At 49.7% G+C, this 14,940-nt stretch overlaps 1 protein-coding gene across 4 annotated transcripts in view; it reads left to right on the plus strand.

Annotated features, from left to right (window-relative positions):
• Positions 1-14,940, plus strand: part of OTOF (otoferlin) — a 99,056-nt gene that overhangs the window by 21,517 nt on the left and 62,599 nt on the right. For all 4 annotated transcript variants that reach the window (XM_008068070.1, XM_008068078.1, XM_008068085.1 and 1 more), the window contains exon 3: positions 8,460-8,548. In XM_008068070.1, coding sequence (XP_008066261.1) covers positions 8,460-8,548 — 89 coding nt within the window. The remainder of the gene's footprint in view (positions 1-8,459; positions 8,549-14,940) is intronic.

A 14,940-nucleotide genomic window follows, 5' to 3' on the forward strand; every position in this document is an offset into this window, starting at 1 on the left:
AATGCTCTCTACAACAATGGCTGGAAACAGAGCCTGGACGGGGTGTCTTCTTTCCCAGAGACTGGAACCTGAGATCCTACATTTAACCTATAACTCTGGAAAAAAGAGAGAGAAATAGAGAGAAAGAGAGTCCCAGACTTTGTGCACTGGGGAAGCAGGAATGGCCACCCTGAGTCCCCCTCAAGCCAGTTTGGTTTGGCTCTAATACGGGCCCTATGGAGACTAGTCCCCATAGGAGAGACCAGAATAACAATTGTATTATTTGTGGTAATAAAAAGAACTGCTGCTGTTTACTGAGCACTTAGTATGTGGCAAGATGGGCTGACAGTGAGTCTTTACACAAGCATTAGACTCGCTGTAACTTGTGGGATTGGTGTCATCCTGGGTGATAAGACCCCACACCAGGATTTGAACCCAAGTCTATTTGATTCCAAGGCCTGTGGCCACTTGCAAAGTAGAAAAGACTTAGTCCTGTTCTCAAGAGTCTCAGTCAAGTGGGAAAATGAACCCAGTACAAACGAGGATGGGCCATGGGCCTTCAGAGCCCAGAGGAGGGAGCAGTCACCAGCCCAGGTAACTGGCCTCATGTGTCCACTTCTGCTTGTGCCTGGAAGTTGTGAGCCATGAGCCCCTGGGAGGCAGAAATGTACCTGTCCTGGTCATCATAGATCTGGCACGGAGCTCAGAGAATCTGGATGAGTGAAAGAATGGACAAAAGAATGAACATTCACTAGAACTGGTACCTATTACCTCAGGCCCATGCCCAGACCTGGAAGGCTCATTAGGGCTGGTGGTGTGTGAAGCCTTTAGCTTTCTGGCAAGATAGAAAGCAGGCAAGGCACAGACAAGATCGCCTAAAGGAGCTTCAAAGGTCATCTAGTTTAATCCTCTCCTTTTACAATTGAAGAAATGGGTCTGGGTGGGAAAGGGAGTGGCCCAAAACCACCAGCTGGAGGACAAGTGGGCCTGGGATTTGAACCTAGGTCTTAAAACCCTCATAACAGTTTTTTTCCATGACAACCTAAAGCTTTGTAGCACATCTCAATTTTTCCCCAAAACTTGGAGGACTTTCCTTTTAAGTGTGCTATCTTGATGATTTAGGATGGTCCCAGGCCCAGTCAGTGGACAGCAGGGCATAATTCCAATCATTCTCCAACATGCATCAGGGGAGCCTTTCTGTGGAGACCTAGATTCCTGGGGCTGATAGGAAGCAGAACTCTGTGCCCTGGCCAGCAACAGTCAGGCCAGGGCTAAGCTTAGAGCAAGCCAACTGGGTCACAGCTCCCAGGGCTCCTTGGACCCCTCCCCAATAGAGGACCTCTTTTCCTTCTCTACCTGTAACACCCACCACCTTAATTCTGTCAACAGTCCCATCACAGTCTATGACTGTAGGTCTGTGTTATCTCTAGAATTATCCAAGAGCATCCTCAGAACTGAGAAACAACCCTGCATTCCCGCACTCTGCACAGTGCCATGCACAGAGCCTGATGCACAGAAAATGTTCAGCAAATGTTTGCTCCTGCATGGGGCTTGCTGGCTCATGACATCCTGGGTGGCCGTGATTGGCTTAGCTGCTATCTGAATCCACCAGCAATGCTGGGCACACATCCTGGGGGTGTCTGAGGACTGAGATGAATTATGATCATGGATGGTGCCCCGGACTTCCTTGGCCCAGTCTCTAAGCAGCTGATTTTCAGGGCATTGAGAAATAGAAGACACCACCCGTAGCTATTGTGGCAGCAGAAAGAGAATCATGCTGGTGCTAGCCAGCTCAAGAGGTGCCCTCTGTCCCCAGAGCCTCCTGCAGTCCTGCAGTGTCCATCACCAAGAAAGCCAGGCCTTGCCCCAGCTCCTGGAACTAATAATAATACAATAACCACTATATTGACTGAACAGCTATTTTGTGCCAGGCTCTAGGCTAAGTGCTTGAGTAGCCTCACAAACAACCCAAGAAGCAGGTACTGTTAGTGTCATCATCACCTTACAGAGAGGTTCATTAACCTGCCCAAGCTCACACCACTAGTTAGGAGCTATGTTATAGTTGAGTCAGTCATTTTGAGACCTGTTTGCTGAGTGCCTACTATGTGCTAGGCCCTGTGCCAGGTGCAGGAAAACCTTGGCGAATGAGACAGAAACTTGGGCCTGACAGCTCTGCCCATGCTCTGAACTGCTCTAAGAGTGACCGTAACGGCTGTCCTTGGAGTTATTGAGGCCAATGGGAAGGAGAGTGAGTAAGGGAGTCAGTGAATGGTGGTGGGACAAGGCTCAGGGCATGGAGCCCAGTTCTGCCTCTGATGATGACACAACAAATCTGACACAGAGAGAGGCTCATAGCATGGAAAATGTCACAGTTATATAGTGCTGTGTAACAAACCACCCTGAAACTCAGTGACTAAAATTATCAACATTTTAGTATTGCCTGTGATTCTGTGGGTTGACTGGGCTCAGCTGGGCAGTTCTTCTGCTCCATGCACTGTCACCTGCTTCCAAAGTGCCGGCTGCCAATCTGGGGCACTTTGTATCTTCTTCTCATGGCCTTTCACCCTCCATGGCCTCTCTCCCCATGTGGCCTCTCTCTAGTAGGACTAGGTGGACATTTTCATATGGCAGTTGACTTCTAAGAGGGCAAAAATGGAAGCTTCTAGGTCTAGGTGCCACACAAGGTCACTTCTGCCGCATTCTAGTGGTGAAAGCCAGTTAAAGGGCCAATCAGGGTGCCTGAATGAAACGTCATTGTACACCTAACCCTTAACTGTACCCCACAAAACCATAATAAAAAATACTGATTAATGAAAAAAAAAAAAGGGCCAATCTAAATTCAAGGAGAGGCGAAATAGAACATCTTTTGATAGAAGGAGAAGTCACAAGGCAAAAATGAATGTGAGGAGTTGTTGAGATTCCCTTTGGAGAGAAAGCGCTAGCTTTGGAGGCAAGTAGACACTTAAATAGCAACACTAATTATGACTTCTGTAGTGTGTACCTATGCCAGGGTCCAGGGTTTAAATGGCATCATCATCTCTATTTTACAAATGAGGACACTGAGAGGTGAGTTAACTTGCCCAAGATCACATAGCTGCTAAGTGGCAGAGCCAGGATTTAAACCTGGGAAATCTGACTCTTATCTCAACTACTAAGCTACTGGCCACTTATTTTGGGCAAATCCTTTCAGAGCCTCAGTTTCCTCATATGTAAAGTGGAGATTAAATTATATGACGTATGTAAAGTGTATAGCCAGTGCACAGGGTTGGCACTCAATAAATAAATGTTTTGTTGCTAACACCCTGGAAAAATGGTCACAGCCTCTGAGATTCAGTCTCATCTATTCTCTCTGGTGTCAGGAGAGGGTCTGGTGTAGTGGATTAGACCCTGGGCTAAGCAGCTAGAGACTTGAGTTTGCATCCTGCCTCTGCCCTAACCAACTCTCTGCCCTCGGGCGACTCTTGCCTCCACTTTTCCACCTGTGAGAAGCACATCTTCGCCATGTTGCTGTGAGCCTCAGTTGCCAGTATAAAGTGCTCTGAGAAGAACAAAGTGCTACCTGGGTGTAAACCTTCCTCAGAAGCCTTTTCCTTCCATCGAATTGTTCACAAGTTCCACAGTTTAGTCGGGGGAGAGCTGTGGTGAACTAGGAATCCCCAGGGCTCCCAAGCCCCCAAACCCCTCATCTGGTCTTGCTACATATTCTGCATATGTGTGTGTATTACTTCAAATGGAGGAAAGGAAGTAACAGCAGAAGCAAGGAGATGCTGACAAATGAAATCAGATGAAATCAGGATGAGAAGATGCAGTGAGAGATATGGGGGCCGGGCACGGTGGCTCATGCCATCTTGAGAGGCTGACGCAGGAGGATTGCTAGAGCAGCCTGGGCAACATAGTGAAACATTGTCTCTACAAAGAAAAAAAAAGTAGCCAGGCATGGTGGCACCCGCTTGTTATCCCAGCTACTTGAGATGCTGAGGTGGAAGGATCATCTGAGCCCAGGGGTTCGAGGCTACCATGAGCCACGATCATTATGATCACACCACTGCACTCCAACCTGGGTAACAGAGTAAAAATCCAACTCAGAGAGGAAGAGAGAGAAAGAAAGAGAGAGAGAGAGAGAGAGAGAGAGAGAGATGGGAAATCGATAGGCCAAGGCAGAGAGAAGGACAGCATCAGGGAGCCAGGCAGCTACAGACATGGACAGAGTTCCCACAGTAAAAAACTAAGCTGAACAACTTCTGCAGTGCTATCACTTGCAAAAATCCTGTCACCTGTGTGGTCTCCTTTGGTGCTCTCAACAGTCGTGTGAGGTGACACTCCATTTTACAGATGTGGAGGCTGAGGCACAGAAAGGGGTCAGGAGCTTCCTGAAATCTCAGTACTAACTAGTGGCAGGGCCAGGGCTAGAACTCAAGTCTTCTGACTCAAAATCAGTTTCTACAACACCACAGATGTCTTCATTCTCCATGAGTACAAGCCTCAGTGTTGTTAGAAGAACTAAGAGAAGCCACCAGCAGGCATGTTGTGCAGAGCTCTGAGAGAGTGGACCTCACTTGTCCCACGGGCTACCCTATCCAGAGTTCTAGACACTGACTATGTGAAAGAAGGTGTTGGCAGTGGGAGACGGGGCTGGAAATGCCATCTGGGCACTGCAAGGGGAGGTTTTGGATACCGGGAGTGGGGATCCTCACCTATTTCAGGAAGCAGAGGAGGAGCTGTTGAAATTTTTTATTGAAGGAGAGATTAAAAATAGAGGAAAATCCAAACTAAAAAGTCACTTTATCAGAACCCATGCCTCTGCTTCTAGGGAGGCAGAATAGGAGTTACCCCAAGTCCCAGCCCTTGAGTTGTTCCTTGGGGCCAGGAGGCTAGTCACATTCTGCAAGGCCCCTTACCAATGCCTGGGCTCCACTCAAAGGTGCTATTTAATCTATCTCAGGGTCCAGGCCTTGGGATTTTTAAAAGCTTCTGGAAGTGACTCTAATGCACAACCAAAACTGAGAACCACTGAGAGGGAGACAGGGGGAGAAAGAAACTGATAAAAGATAAAATGGGCATGGTAAGAAGAAAGCAGAGAGAAGGAAAATGGAGAAATGAGGGGAAGTCTAGTGTGGGTGGAGAATGGAGGAAGTAAAAAAGTGAGGAAAGGGAAGAATATGTAAGAGGGGTGGGAGTCAGAGATTAGAGATGCTTCTGTGACTCCGTGAGGGCTTTTTGTCCTCTCTCTCACCCTGAGAGCCTCTGAGCAGGACTCTCCTCTCTGGCTCCCACAGGGACTGCCCAGGCCCAGCCTGCTCAATCAACTTCCTAGTGTCCCTCTTGGTGGGCTCCTTTCTGAAAACAGTGCACTCCCTCCGGCTGACAAATTCCTGAAAGGACACCAGAACCACATACCAGCTATGTCTCCCCTGGATTCTCATCTGCAGTCAGGTCTCCTGGAGCCCCCTCTTTCCCCAGCCCTCCCTGACCCCAACTCTCGCTCAGCAAACTGGCCCATGACACAAGGACCCCAAACAGTTTTCCTCTCTGGGTCCCTTCGCCTCAGCCCGCCCTCCTCCCATGGTCATCTCCACTTCCTCCTGATCCTTCTCTCCTTCCAATGTCAACATCCCACCCACAGACCCTCAGGTGGATCAAACACCCCTGCCCCTCTCATCCCAGGAAAACCAAAATCTTGGTGGCTTCTGCTGCCCTCCCCTCTCCCCAGCACCATGGCTGAGTTGGGCCTTCCTGAGTGGCTTTATTTCCCTGCTGCCCCATAAAAGCAACTTCATTAAGAAAACTGCACACTCTGCTGAGCTGCCAGCGGCATCCAGAAGCTGGAGCAGAGGCTGCTTAATGAGGCCTGTGGGCCTGCGGGCTGCCTCTGCTCCCAAGCCCCTCAGCCCACCGTCTCCTTCGGTGCCTGCCTCCCCTCCAAAGCCCTTCCCAGGCCCTACCCCGCACCATTCCCACACCACCCCCAGGCCTCTCTCCCTCCTCTGCGCCTTCCTCCCTCACATGCCCAGGTCGGGACCTCCCTGGGACTTAGCCAGTTCTGAAAGGAAATGTTACAGAGGCCATCTCCTGACAGGCCTTGTGCGCCCCAGCCCTGTGAGTCCCAGGCTAGGAGATGAAATCCCAGCTTCAGAAATGGTGAAAGCGCAGGGTGGGCTCCCAGAAACCTCCTCTCCAGCACCTGCTCAGCCATTGTCAGAGTGTTCTGAATCATACGACTGCTCTGAACCCGAGTTTCTCTGCCCATAAAGCAGAGAAGCCATTACCAGCTTCTTGGGCTATTGGAAGGACGAAAAGAATTAGTGCACACAAAGCTTCAGACCTCTGCATAATAGAAAGTTCTCTATAAATGGCAGCTATTATTACTATTATGATTTATTACTGGCCTATTGAGTGGTCTGAATTTGGTGGGTTATAAAAAGGAAACTAAAAAATAGAAAATCAGCCGGGCTTGGTGGCTCAGCCTATAATCCCGCGCCTTTGGGAGGCTGAGGTGAGTGGATTGCCTGAGCCCGCGGGTTCGAGACCCTCCTGGGCAGGCGAAACCTCATCTCTACAATAAATCAAATAATTAGCTGGGCATGGTAGTGCACGCCTGCAGTTCCAGCTACTTGGAAGGCTGAGGCGGAAGGATCGCCGGAGCCCAGCAAGTCGAGGCTGTGGTGGCCGGGAGCAGCCACTGCACTCCAGTCTGGGGGACAGATTGAGGCTCCAACTCAAAAAAAAAAAAATAGAAAATCACTGCCTTCTACTAGCTCTGTCAAAATCCCCAGATACAGTCTGTCAACAGCGTCTTGAGCAACCTCAAAGCTTTCTGGTCTCTGCCATGGGTGTGGCACCTTCTTGTGGCCTGATGGCTTCTCTGACCAGCTCCAGATGCTGCCAGCATGGCAGGCCTGCAGACAAGAGTGGCCTGCCACATGGTATGGAGCCCAACCTAGGAGACCTGGCTGCACCCCACCCCAGATCCTCCACTGGGGTATAGCCCCACAACCTTATCTGTGCTGAGGACCCCACCTGGTGGGCAGCCCTTGTCACTCGACCCTACTTGACCCACAGGGTGTAAACCTCAGACTTGTCACACCCCATGGTGGCAGGCCAGACTCCTTGTCTTGCAGTGCTCTGTGTTTCTCCCAAGAGTCTTGCAGGCAGACTAACCTGTCCACTTCCAGGGAAGATGCCACTGAGAACTTGCATGCCAAGCTGGCTTCTTGCAGGTGCCAAATCTCTATGAGCTATTTCTCCAGGGAAGTACCACAAAAGCACTGAATTCTTCCTACTCTTCCTTTCCCCAGTCTTTTTTCACATCTCAGTAAGTAGGGATGGTTGGGGGTAGCAGGGCTTTTGAGGAAGCCCACAGGAGCTGCCTGGCTCTACCTATGGACAGTTGTTTGCGAAATGGGGCACTTGGCCAGCTTTAGCCTCTATTTTGAGCCCTTGTTGCTATTTCTAGGGCATCAGGAAAAATCCCACTTGAGCTTCTATTCGTCATTATTATTGATTTAGGAAGGAAGCAAGATAAAACTGGTAAGGGTGAATCTAGAAACAGTGAGTTGGGGACAGGTTGTGAACCTGGACCTAATAACACTAAACAACCAAAACCTGTCCCCAAATTTAATACTACCAGAGTGAGGGTAATTTGACCTGGACAAGGGAGTTTGGGTTAGAGCTTGCACTGGTCAGAGCAATTCTGGTGAGAGAGGGCTGGGAGCTCACAATTCCATTCAGAACACCAAAATCCAGGCTCACAACCCACAGTCTTTGCTGTGACCCCGGGGCCTGGCCATACCCTGGTTGTACCAGCCACCCACAAGCCTCTCCAGGAGTCGGGCGGCAGCGGAAGGAGCACTGCAGGGGAGTCAGACATTCTGGTTAGATCCAAGTTTCTTCACTTACCATAGGATCTTGGGCAGGTCACCCAACCTCTCCACATTGAGCACCATCTTTGAGGGAGGAGTGGGAGGCTGGGCATGGTGGCTCACACCTATAATCCCAGCACTTTGAGAGGCTGAGGTGAGAGGATTGCCTGAACCCACAGATTCCAGACCAGCCTGGGAAATTTGGCAATACCTCATCTCTACAATAAATCAAAAAATTAGCTGGGGCCTGTTGGCACGTGCCTGTAGTTTTAGCTACTTGGAAGGCTAAGGCAGAAGGACCACCTGAGACCAGCAGGTACAGGCTGCAGTGGCTGTGAGCATACCACTGCCCTCCAGTCTGGGCAAGAGAGTGAGACTCCAACTCAAAAAAAAAAAAAGAAAGAAAGAGGAATGGGCAACAACACCCACTCTACATCATGGTCAACCGAATTAAATGAGATTCCAGGTGTGAATGCTCTGAATGTTCTGTCCCTTGGGAGCATTGGCTCATGCGAGGGGCCACCCTGGTGGTTGGAGGCCCCTAGCAGAGATTCCCCTGCTACTCCTCATTGCACCTGCCTATTATAACCACCGAGACCACACTTGTCCCTCTCTCCCCAGACATTCCGGTGGCCAGTGGCCAGCAGCATCGACAGGAATGAGATGCTTGAGATTCAGATTTTCAACTACAGCAAAGTCTTCAGCAACAAGTAAGTGTGGATAGGGGCCTGGAAGGGTTAGGAATCTGGCCTGCCCTTTGGCTCCCCTCTCTTTTGAGTTCAAAGAGGGGACCTGCACCCCTAACCTGCCCTGGATTGATCTTCAAGGGTCGAAGAGTCTTGGGTTGGTCTTTGATCCCCAACCTTATCCCTCATGTTGTCCTCACAATCCCTCAGCCCTCCCAATCATTGTCAGCCAAGAACACTCCACCTTCCTGTTCACAACTCCTGTCCTCAGCCCCATCAAAGCTTCCTGTCCCCTTCTTTAAGTGTCCCCTCATGCCATTCTGGGGGACAGATACTCATCAGAGGTTAAAAGCAGAAGGGTCGATGAGGTCTTCCAAGAGATCTTCTGAAGCCTTAGGGCAAACTTGCCACACAGGAGGTGAGAGACAGTTGGTATAGTGGTTTAAGATCACCAGGTCAGTCATCTACTGTGTGGCAGACCCTGGGTAGGTTACATAACCTCTCTGAGTTCATTGTACTCACATGTGAAAAGGGTGAGTATTTACCTCAAGGGCAGCTATGAGAATGAAATGAAATAGATGTTCATTCATTCATTCAGCAAGTGTTTACTGTGTGCCTACTGTGTATCAGGCACAGGACTAGGTGCTGGAGAGAGCAAGGTGCCACCCTCAAGAAACTTTAATTCTGAAGATGAAGTGCACCTCCCACGTGAGTATTATCACCACAAGGTGTTCAATAAAAGTAGTTCTTATTCTTCTCTGGGTGACAATCAGAATCCAGAATTTCAATAGTTTGGAATGATAGTTAACCATAGGAAATATAAAGTCCTGTCTCGGCTTCAAAAATCACAGTCAGGCATGGTGTTGGAGGTCTGTCATGCCAGCAACTCAAGAGGCTGAGACAGGAGGATCACCTGAGCCCAGAAATTCAAGGAGGAACTATGAATATGCCTGCGAATGGCCACTGCATTCCAGTCTAGGCATCACAGCAAGACCCCACCTCTAAAAGAAATCAATTGCTCTTATACATGCTAGATGGAATCATGGCTGAACTACAATGTATTCAAGAAGGTATGGAGGTATTAGCTCACTGAGGGTTCAGTATGACTCACAGTGGGAGGAAACTACAAACAAAAGCTGAACTAATCCTAGGTCATATTGATAGAAGTTGAGCACCTCTGATCTGAGCAGGAGAGACAAGGGTTTCACTGTTCTCATACTGGTTGCAGAGAATTCTAGTAGGTGCCATCTATCGTTTCCAGGAGGAAAAGGACTTCAAGTCTTATCTTACAAGTGCATGAGAGTCTGAAGAAGAAAATCTGAAGAACACATCATCCATCCTTCCATTCCTCCATCCACCCATTGATTTATTTATCCATCCACTCATTCTTCTATCCATCCTTTCACCCATCCTTCTATCCTTCCATTCATCCACTGATTCATTCTTCTGTCTACTCATCCTTTCATCCAACCATCCATTCTTCCATCCATCCATTCACCAATCCTTTCATCCATCCCATCACCCATCCATCTATTCATCCTTCCACCCATCCATCCTTCCATCCATTCTCCCAGTTATTCATCAAATATCAACTAAGCAAATCAAAACATCAACTGAGATTCCAGGTGTGAATGTTCTGAATGTTCTTTGTACCAGGCAGACACTGTGCTCATCACTGAAGGTGCTAAGATGAGAGATTAAGATGCAGTCCCTTTCTCCCAAGAAGGTTTTCTGCCACAGGAAGAAGAAAAAGAAGTGTGTGCCTAGAAGCAGGATAAGGACCAGGCTGCATTGCTGGGAGACAGTAGACAGCTGAAAGCTAGCCAGAGCTCTTCAACCAATTTGCTGTCTCAGGAAGTGTGAGCTCCCACCACTGGGGGAGGGTAAGCAGAGAGTGGACCATGTTGTAGAGGGGATTTTTGAGTCAGGAAGAACCTTCCACATGGGCTCCAAGGAATCTCTGATTCTGTGAGCTTGGGGTTTTATTAGAAGCCCTCAAGATGTCATCTGAGTAAGGGATAGAAGCCCTCAAGATGTCATCTGAGTAAGGGATAACCCTGGCAGGGTTACAGGGAAGAGGTTTAGGGCCCAGAGTCCTCCTTTTCCTTCTCAGGGTATCACACTGGCAGCTGTCTTTGACATTTACAAGAAAGGTTGATGAGAAACATCCTACCAGGGGTCCCCAAGATGATGCACAGTTTTCTTCCCTGAGGTGAGATACTGGGTGACCTATGAGGATAGGAGAAACAGTAAAAGAGAACAGCCCACCCACAGACCAAGTGAATGTGGGGGTGAGGGAAGCAGACTCAGAAGGTGAGCACCAGGAAGGGCATCCAAGGACCCAGAAGGAACCCACGCATAAATGTCAGAGCATCCATGAGCTTCACAATGGAGCCAGTGCAACCCTCTCTGTTCAGGAGGGGACACTGAGTCTCAAAGGGGATCCTGAGGTCACAGGGATAGATAGTGGTAAAGCTGGGGCTAGGATGGATATTTTCTGCCTCCTCTTCCTAATCCAGTTTCCTGAAACCAGAGTATTTAAGCAGCGATGGTGGAAATTGAGACCATGGAAGAGATTGTTAAATCATTTACAATAGGGACTACCAGAGCAACCACAGAAATGCTGGAAACCAAGAAACTCATCGAAACTCCTGCTATAAGCAAATCAGAAGTATTTGGGAATTGTTTGGGAGATTTACTACTATACAGTGAATATGCTGAAAATTAAGTCTTCGATTAGGTGTTCTTGAATGTCAACAAGAGGGAAGACAGAAAGGGGGCTAGCTGCGCTCCAAACTCTCCCCTTACTCTTCCCTCCTGCCCTCCCTGACTCCCACCTAAGAAAAGGCAGAAAACCCCACAAGAGGAGGCTTTGGGTCTGGTAGGAGAGAGTCCTGCCTTTTTCTCAGAAGCCTAGAGAATGTCCAGGGTACTGCTGGCTACAGAGCTAGGATGGGAAAGGGGAGGCCACATGGGGGGTCACCCCAGGGGGTCAGAGCAGGAGGGGGTGAATGAAATCAGGTGGAACACAGGTGTTTGTTCCAATCCTGGAGTTAAGGTTCTATTTCCCAAAGCCAAGAGAAAGCCCCCCTACTGTATACCTGGGCCAGGCCAGAGGGACTGTGAGGCCACCACCCTCTAACCCCCTCGTGGCCCAGCTCAATCCCCAGGCTCCTCATGGGGTGGCCGAGCAGAAGGGGAGCCTCTCTTTGCAGTAGGCTTAGCCACCAGCAAAGCCATACCCACTATGGAGGATGGTGCCTGGAACACAGCAGGCCCCTGATTAATATGTGGAATGAAAGAATGAATAAATGCCCCTGTGGAGTTAGGAGGCAGAGGGTACATAGTGTGGGAGAGCTTGCTAGCAGGAATCACAGTGGCTCTTCTTCTCTGAAGAGCTCAGGGCACTCAAGGGTGGGGGTCAACATCACGTGACTGAGGTTTTCAGGGGAACCTGAGGTAAAAGAGGAGTGTGTGAGAAATGGAACCTGTGAGCCTGATCCCATCACTACTATCTCGGAGAGAGGGACTTGTCCTAGAAGCAGAGAACAGCTTGGAAGCTTGTCCCCCATTCAGTGGTTTTAGGGACTGCAGGAGGAGGAGACGTGGTATGAAGGAAGGAAGCATTCTAGTCAGAGACCAGGAGACCCCAGGTCTGCTAACCCAGCCTGGAACAAAGACCTCTTTTCAGGAACCTTGAGTTTCTCCATGAGGACAGGGTGTTGGGTTCAGAGAAACTTGTGTGTCCAGCTCTGCCTATCTGGAACTTTTGAGGGGCAATGGCCTGGCCCAGCTGCCAGCTCCCAGGCTACTGAGGATGCCAGAGGCCCCTGAATAATTCAGAAGCCAGGAGAGCAGTAGAGGCCCTGCCAGGCCTAAGGCACCTGACACCGGCTCCCAGGGGAAAGTCATGAATTATTGACAGGAATCTGGTGCCCAGTTGCTGCTTTATTGTAGTCAGTCTGTGGGTCTGTCTCTATGCCTGAGGCCTCCTCCCTCCTGGCTAATTACCTGGGAATCCTAGCCCTGGCCAGCCTGCCCAAGCCCTCATAGGTCCAGCGCACCTCTTGTGAGGAGTACCTTCTTTGTGATGGATGACCAGGATGGCCACATAAGGCAAGCTGTCAGAGGGTTGGGGGTGGCCCCAACTCCTTCACCTAACAGCCTTGGAAAACTGAGGCCCAGAGAGGGTTCTCATCCAGGGTCACACAGCGTTTGCTGGACAGAGCCACGTACAGGCCTTCTGACCCCTGGACCAGTTTTCCTTCCCACAGGACAAACAGCCTCATGCCTCCATTTCTACGGAAATGTCCCAACTGTCCAAGGGACATGTGAACCCACCTTTCCACAATTATTCCAGGTCCCACCCTCCCAGGCAGTGACTCCATGCTGAACCATGCAGAGGAGTGAGGCTCTATTGTAGCCAGGCTGTACAAAGGGCACCTGGAGTGGGCAGGTCACCTCAGGGGACGCCAAAGGGACCAGAGTCAAGTGTTTTCCCTGCCCTTCCAGTTCCAGTTTCTTCCCCAGAGAAAGTCTATGGAGGAGGGGCTGAGGGGCCCCTTGTTTTGAAACTGAGCTTTCATGACAAGCACTATTTTTTGCTTAGATGCTATGTTCCAGGCCTGTAAAAAGAGCAAAGTTTTATTTTTAAAAATAATAACTTTTCTCTTTTTTTTGAGTTGGAATCTCACTCTTGTCACCCAGGCTGGAGTGCAGTGGTACACTCATGGCCACCGCAGCCTCGACCTGCTGGGCTTCAATGATCCTTCTGCCTTAGCCTTCCAAATAGCTGGAACTACAGATGCACGCCACCACACCTAGCTAGTTTTTTTGTGATTTATTGTAGAGACGAGGTCTCATCATGTTACCCAGACTGGTCTTGAACCCCAAGGCTCAGGCAATCCTCTTACCTCAGCCTCCCAAAGTGCTGGGATTACAGGCTGAGTCACCTCGCCCGACCAAAAAATAATTTCCTTTATACTTTACAAAAGACTAAGATAATATCAATTGCCCATTTCAAAGAATGCAATGTTTTATTTTTATTTGGGATGGTGGGGGGCCAATTTTTGGGGATCTAAGCCACCCTCTGGGAATGTGGCAAGTTGATTTCTTTGACCATGCAAACTCCTAGCACCACAGTCCCACCCTCAGGGTCACAGCCAGGCCCTGACTCTGTAGGCTGTGCAGAAATGAAAGGGTGGGGACAGCCTGGGTCTGCCCCCAGAGCCCATATTGCAAAGGAGACCAGCCCTGCATGGGCACTCAAGGTGGCAAGCCCACACAACATTAGGGAGGGTGGAGGGGCTGGTGTCTGAGTTCCAGCAGTATTAGAGGGATCTCACATGAGCAGTCTCCTCACCACTGACCAGTGAAACAAACAGTGTCACTTCCTTTGGAAGATGAAAAAGCAAAGCTCAGAAAGGTACGAGAAACAGTCAGAATCACACAGCTGCCAGGTGGTGGAATCCTCCTTAGACCCTGCTGGGTGAATCCACATCTGTCTGACTCCAGAGTCCAGGCTTTTTCCACGGTCTATACTGCCTTCCTTCAGAGATGGCATTTAGTCTGCCTGGACACAGAGCTTGGACCTGGGTATGAGGAGTGGGGGATTTTCCGGGAGGCCAACCTCAACTCAGTGTGTGATTAAAGAAGTAGCCGAATGGCTAGCAGTGAGAGCCACTGTGAAGCGGTAAGAGCCTTGTCACCATCACTGTCATTGTCACCAGCATGTCTAGCTGTCAAGAAACTCATTTCAGATATTTCTCCTAGAAGGAGTGCTGAGCTCTGGGTCTCTCAGGCAAATTAAGCCTGGAAGGCACCAGAGGCATCTCAGAGCACTTGCAAGGGAATAGCTCCATCCTGCCCCCTGGGGGTGTCTTGTCACATTGCAGTACCTCTGCTGGTCTTGGGGACCTTTCTTGGCTGTTCTTGAGCATCAAAGTGGGGGGAAAGATGTGCCGGATTGCCCAGCACTCTGCAGGTGCTTAGCAGGCCCTAGAGGAGCCAAAGCAGCCTGAGTAGCCATTAGCAAGGGGTAACAGTAGAAGAGAAGTTCTCAAAGTGTCTCCCCAGCATCATCAGCATTACCTGAAATTTGTTGGAAATACACATTCTCCAGCCCCCTCCCATCTACTGAGTCAGAGCTCCAGGGGGTAGTGAAAGCCAGCCAGCCACGAGGAACCCGCCCCCTCCAAAGGCTAAGCCTAGGCGTGGCCCCCACCTAAAATGGCGCTCCCGCCTAAGAGGGTGCCCAGACAAATTAACATGGAGGCTCGGACAAGGCTCTCTGGGTTCTTCTTCCACAACAAAGCCCACCGTTCCCGGCGCCCGCGAAACCCCCTGCCAATCCCAAAATACCTCACCTGCCGACCATAGATAACCGACAGGTTGCTTTAAATTTCTATAAAACCTGC

Source organism: Carlito syrichta, unplaced genomic scaffold (genome assembly GCF_000164805.1).
Source record: "Carlito syrichta isolate Samal-C Ts95f unplaced genomic scaffold, Tarsius_syrichta-2.0.1 Scaffold107969, whole genome shotgun sequence".
In the NCBI taxonomy this organism is placed as follows: Eukaryota; Metazoa; Chordata; class Mammalia; order Primates; family Tarsiidae; genus Carlito; species Carlito syrichta.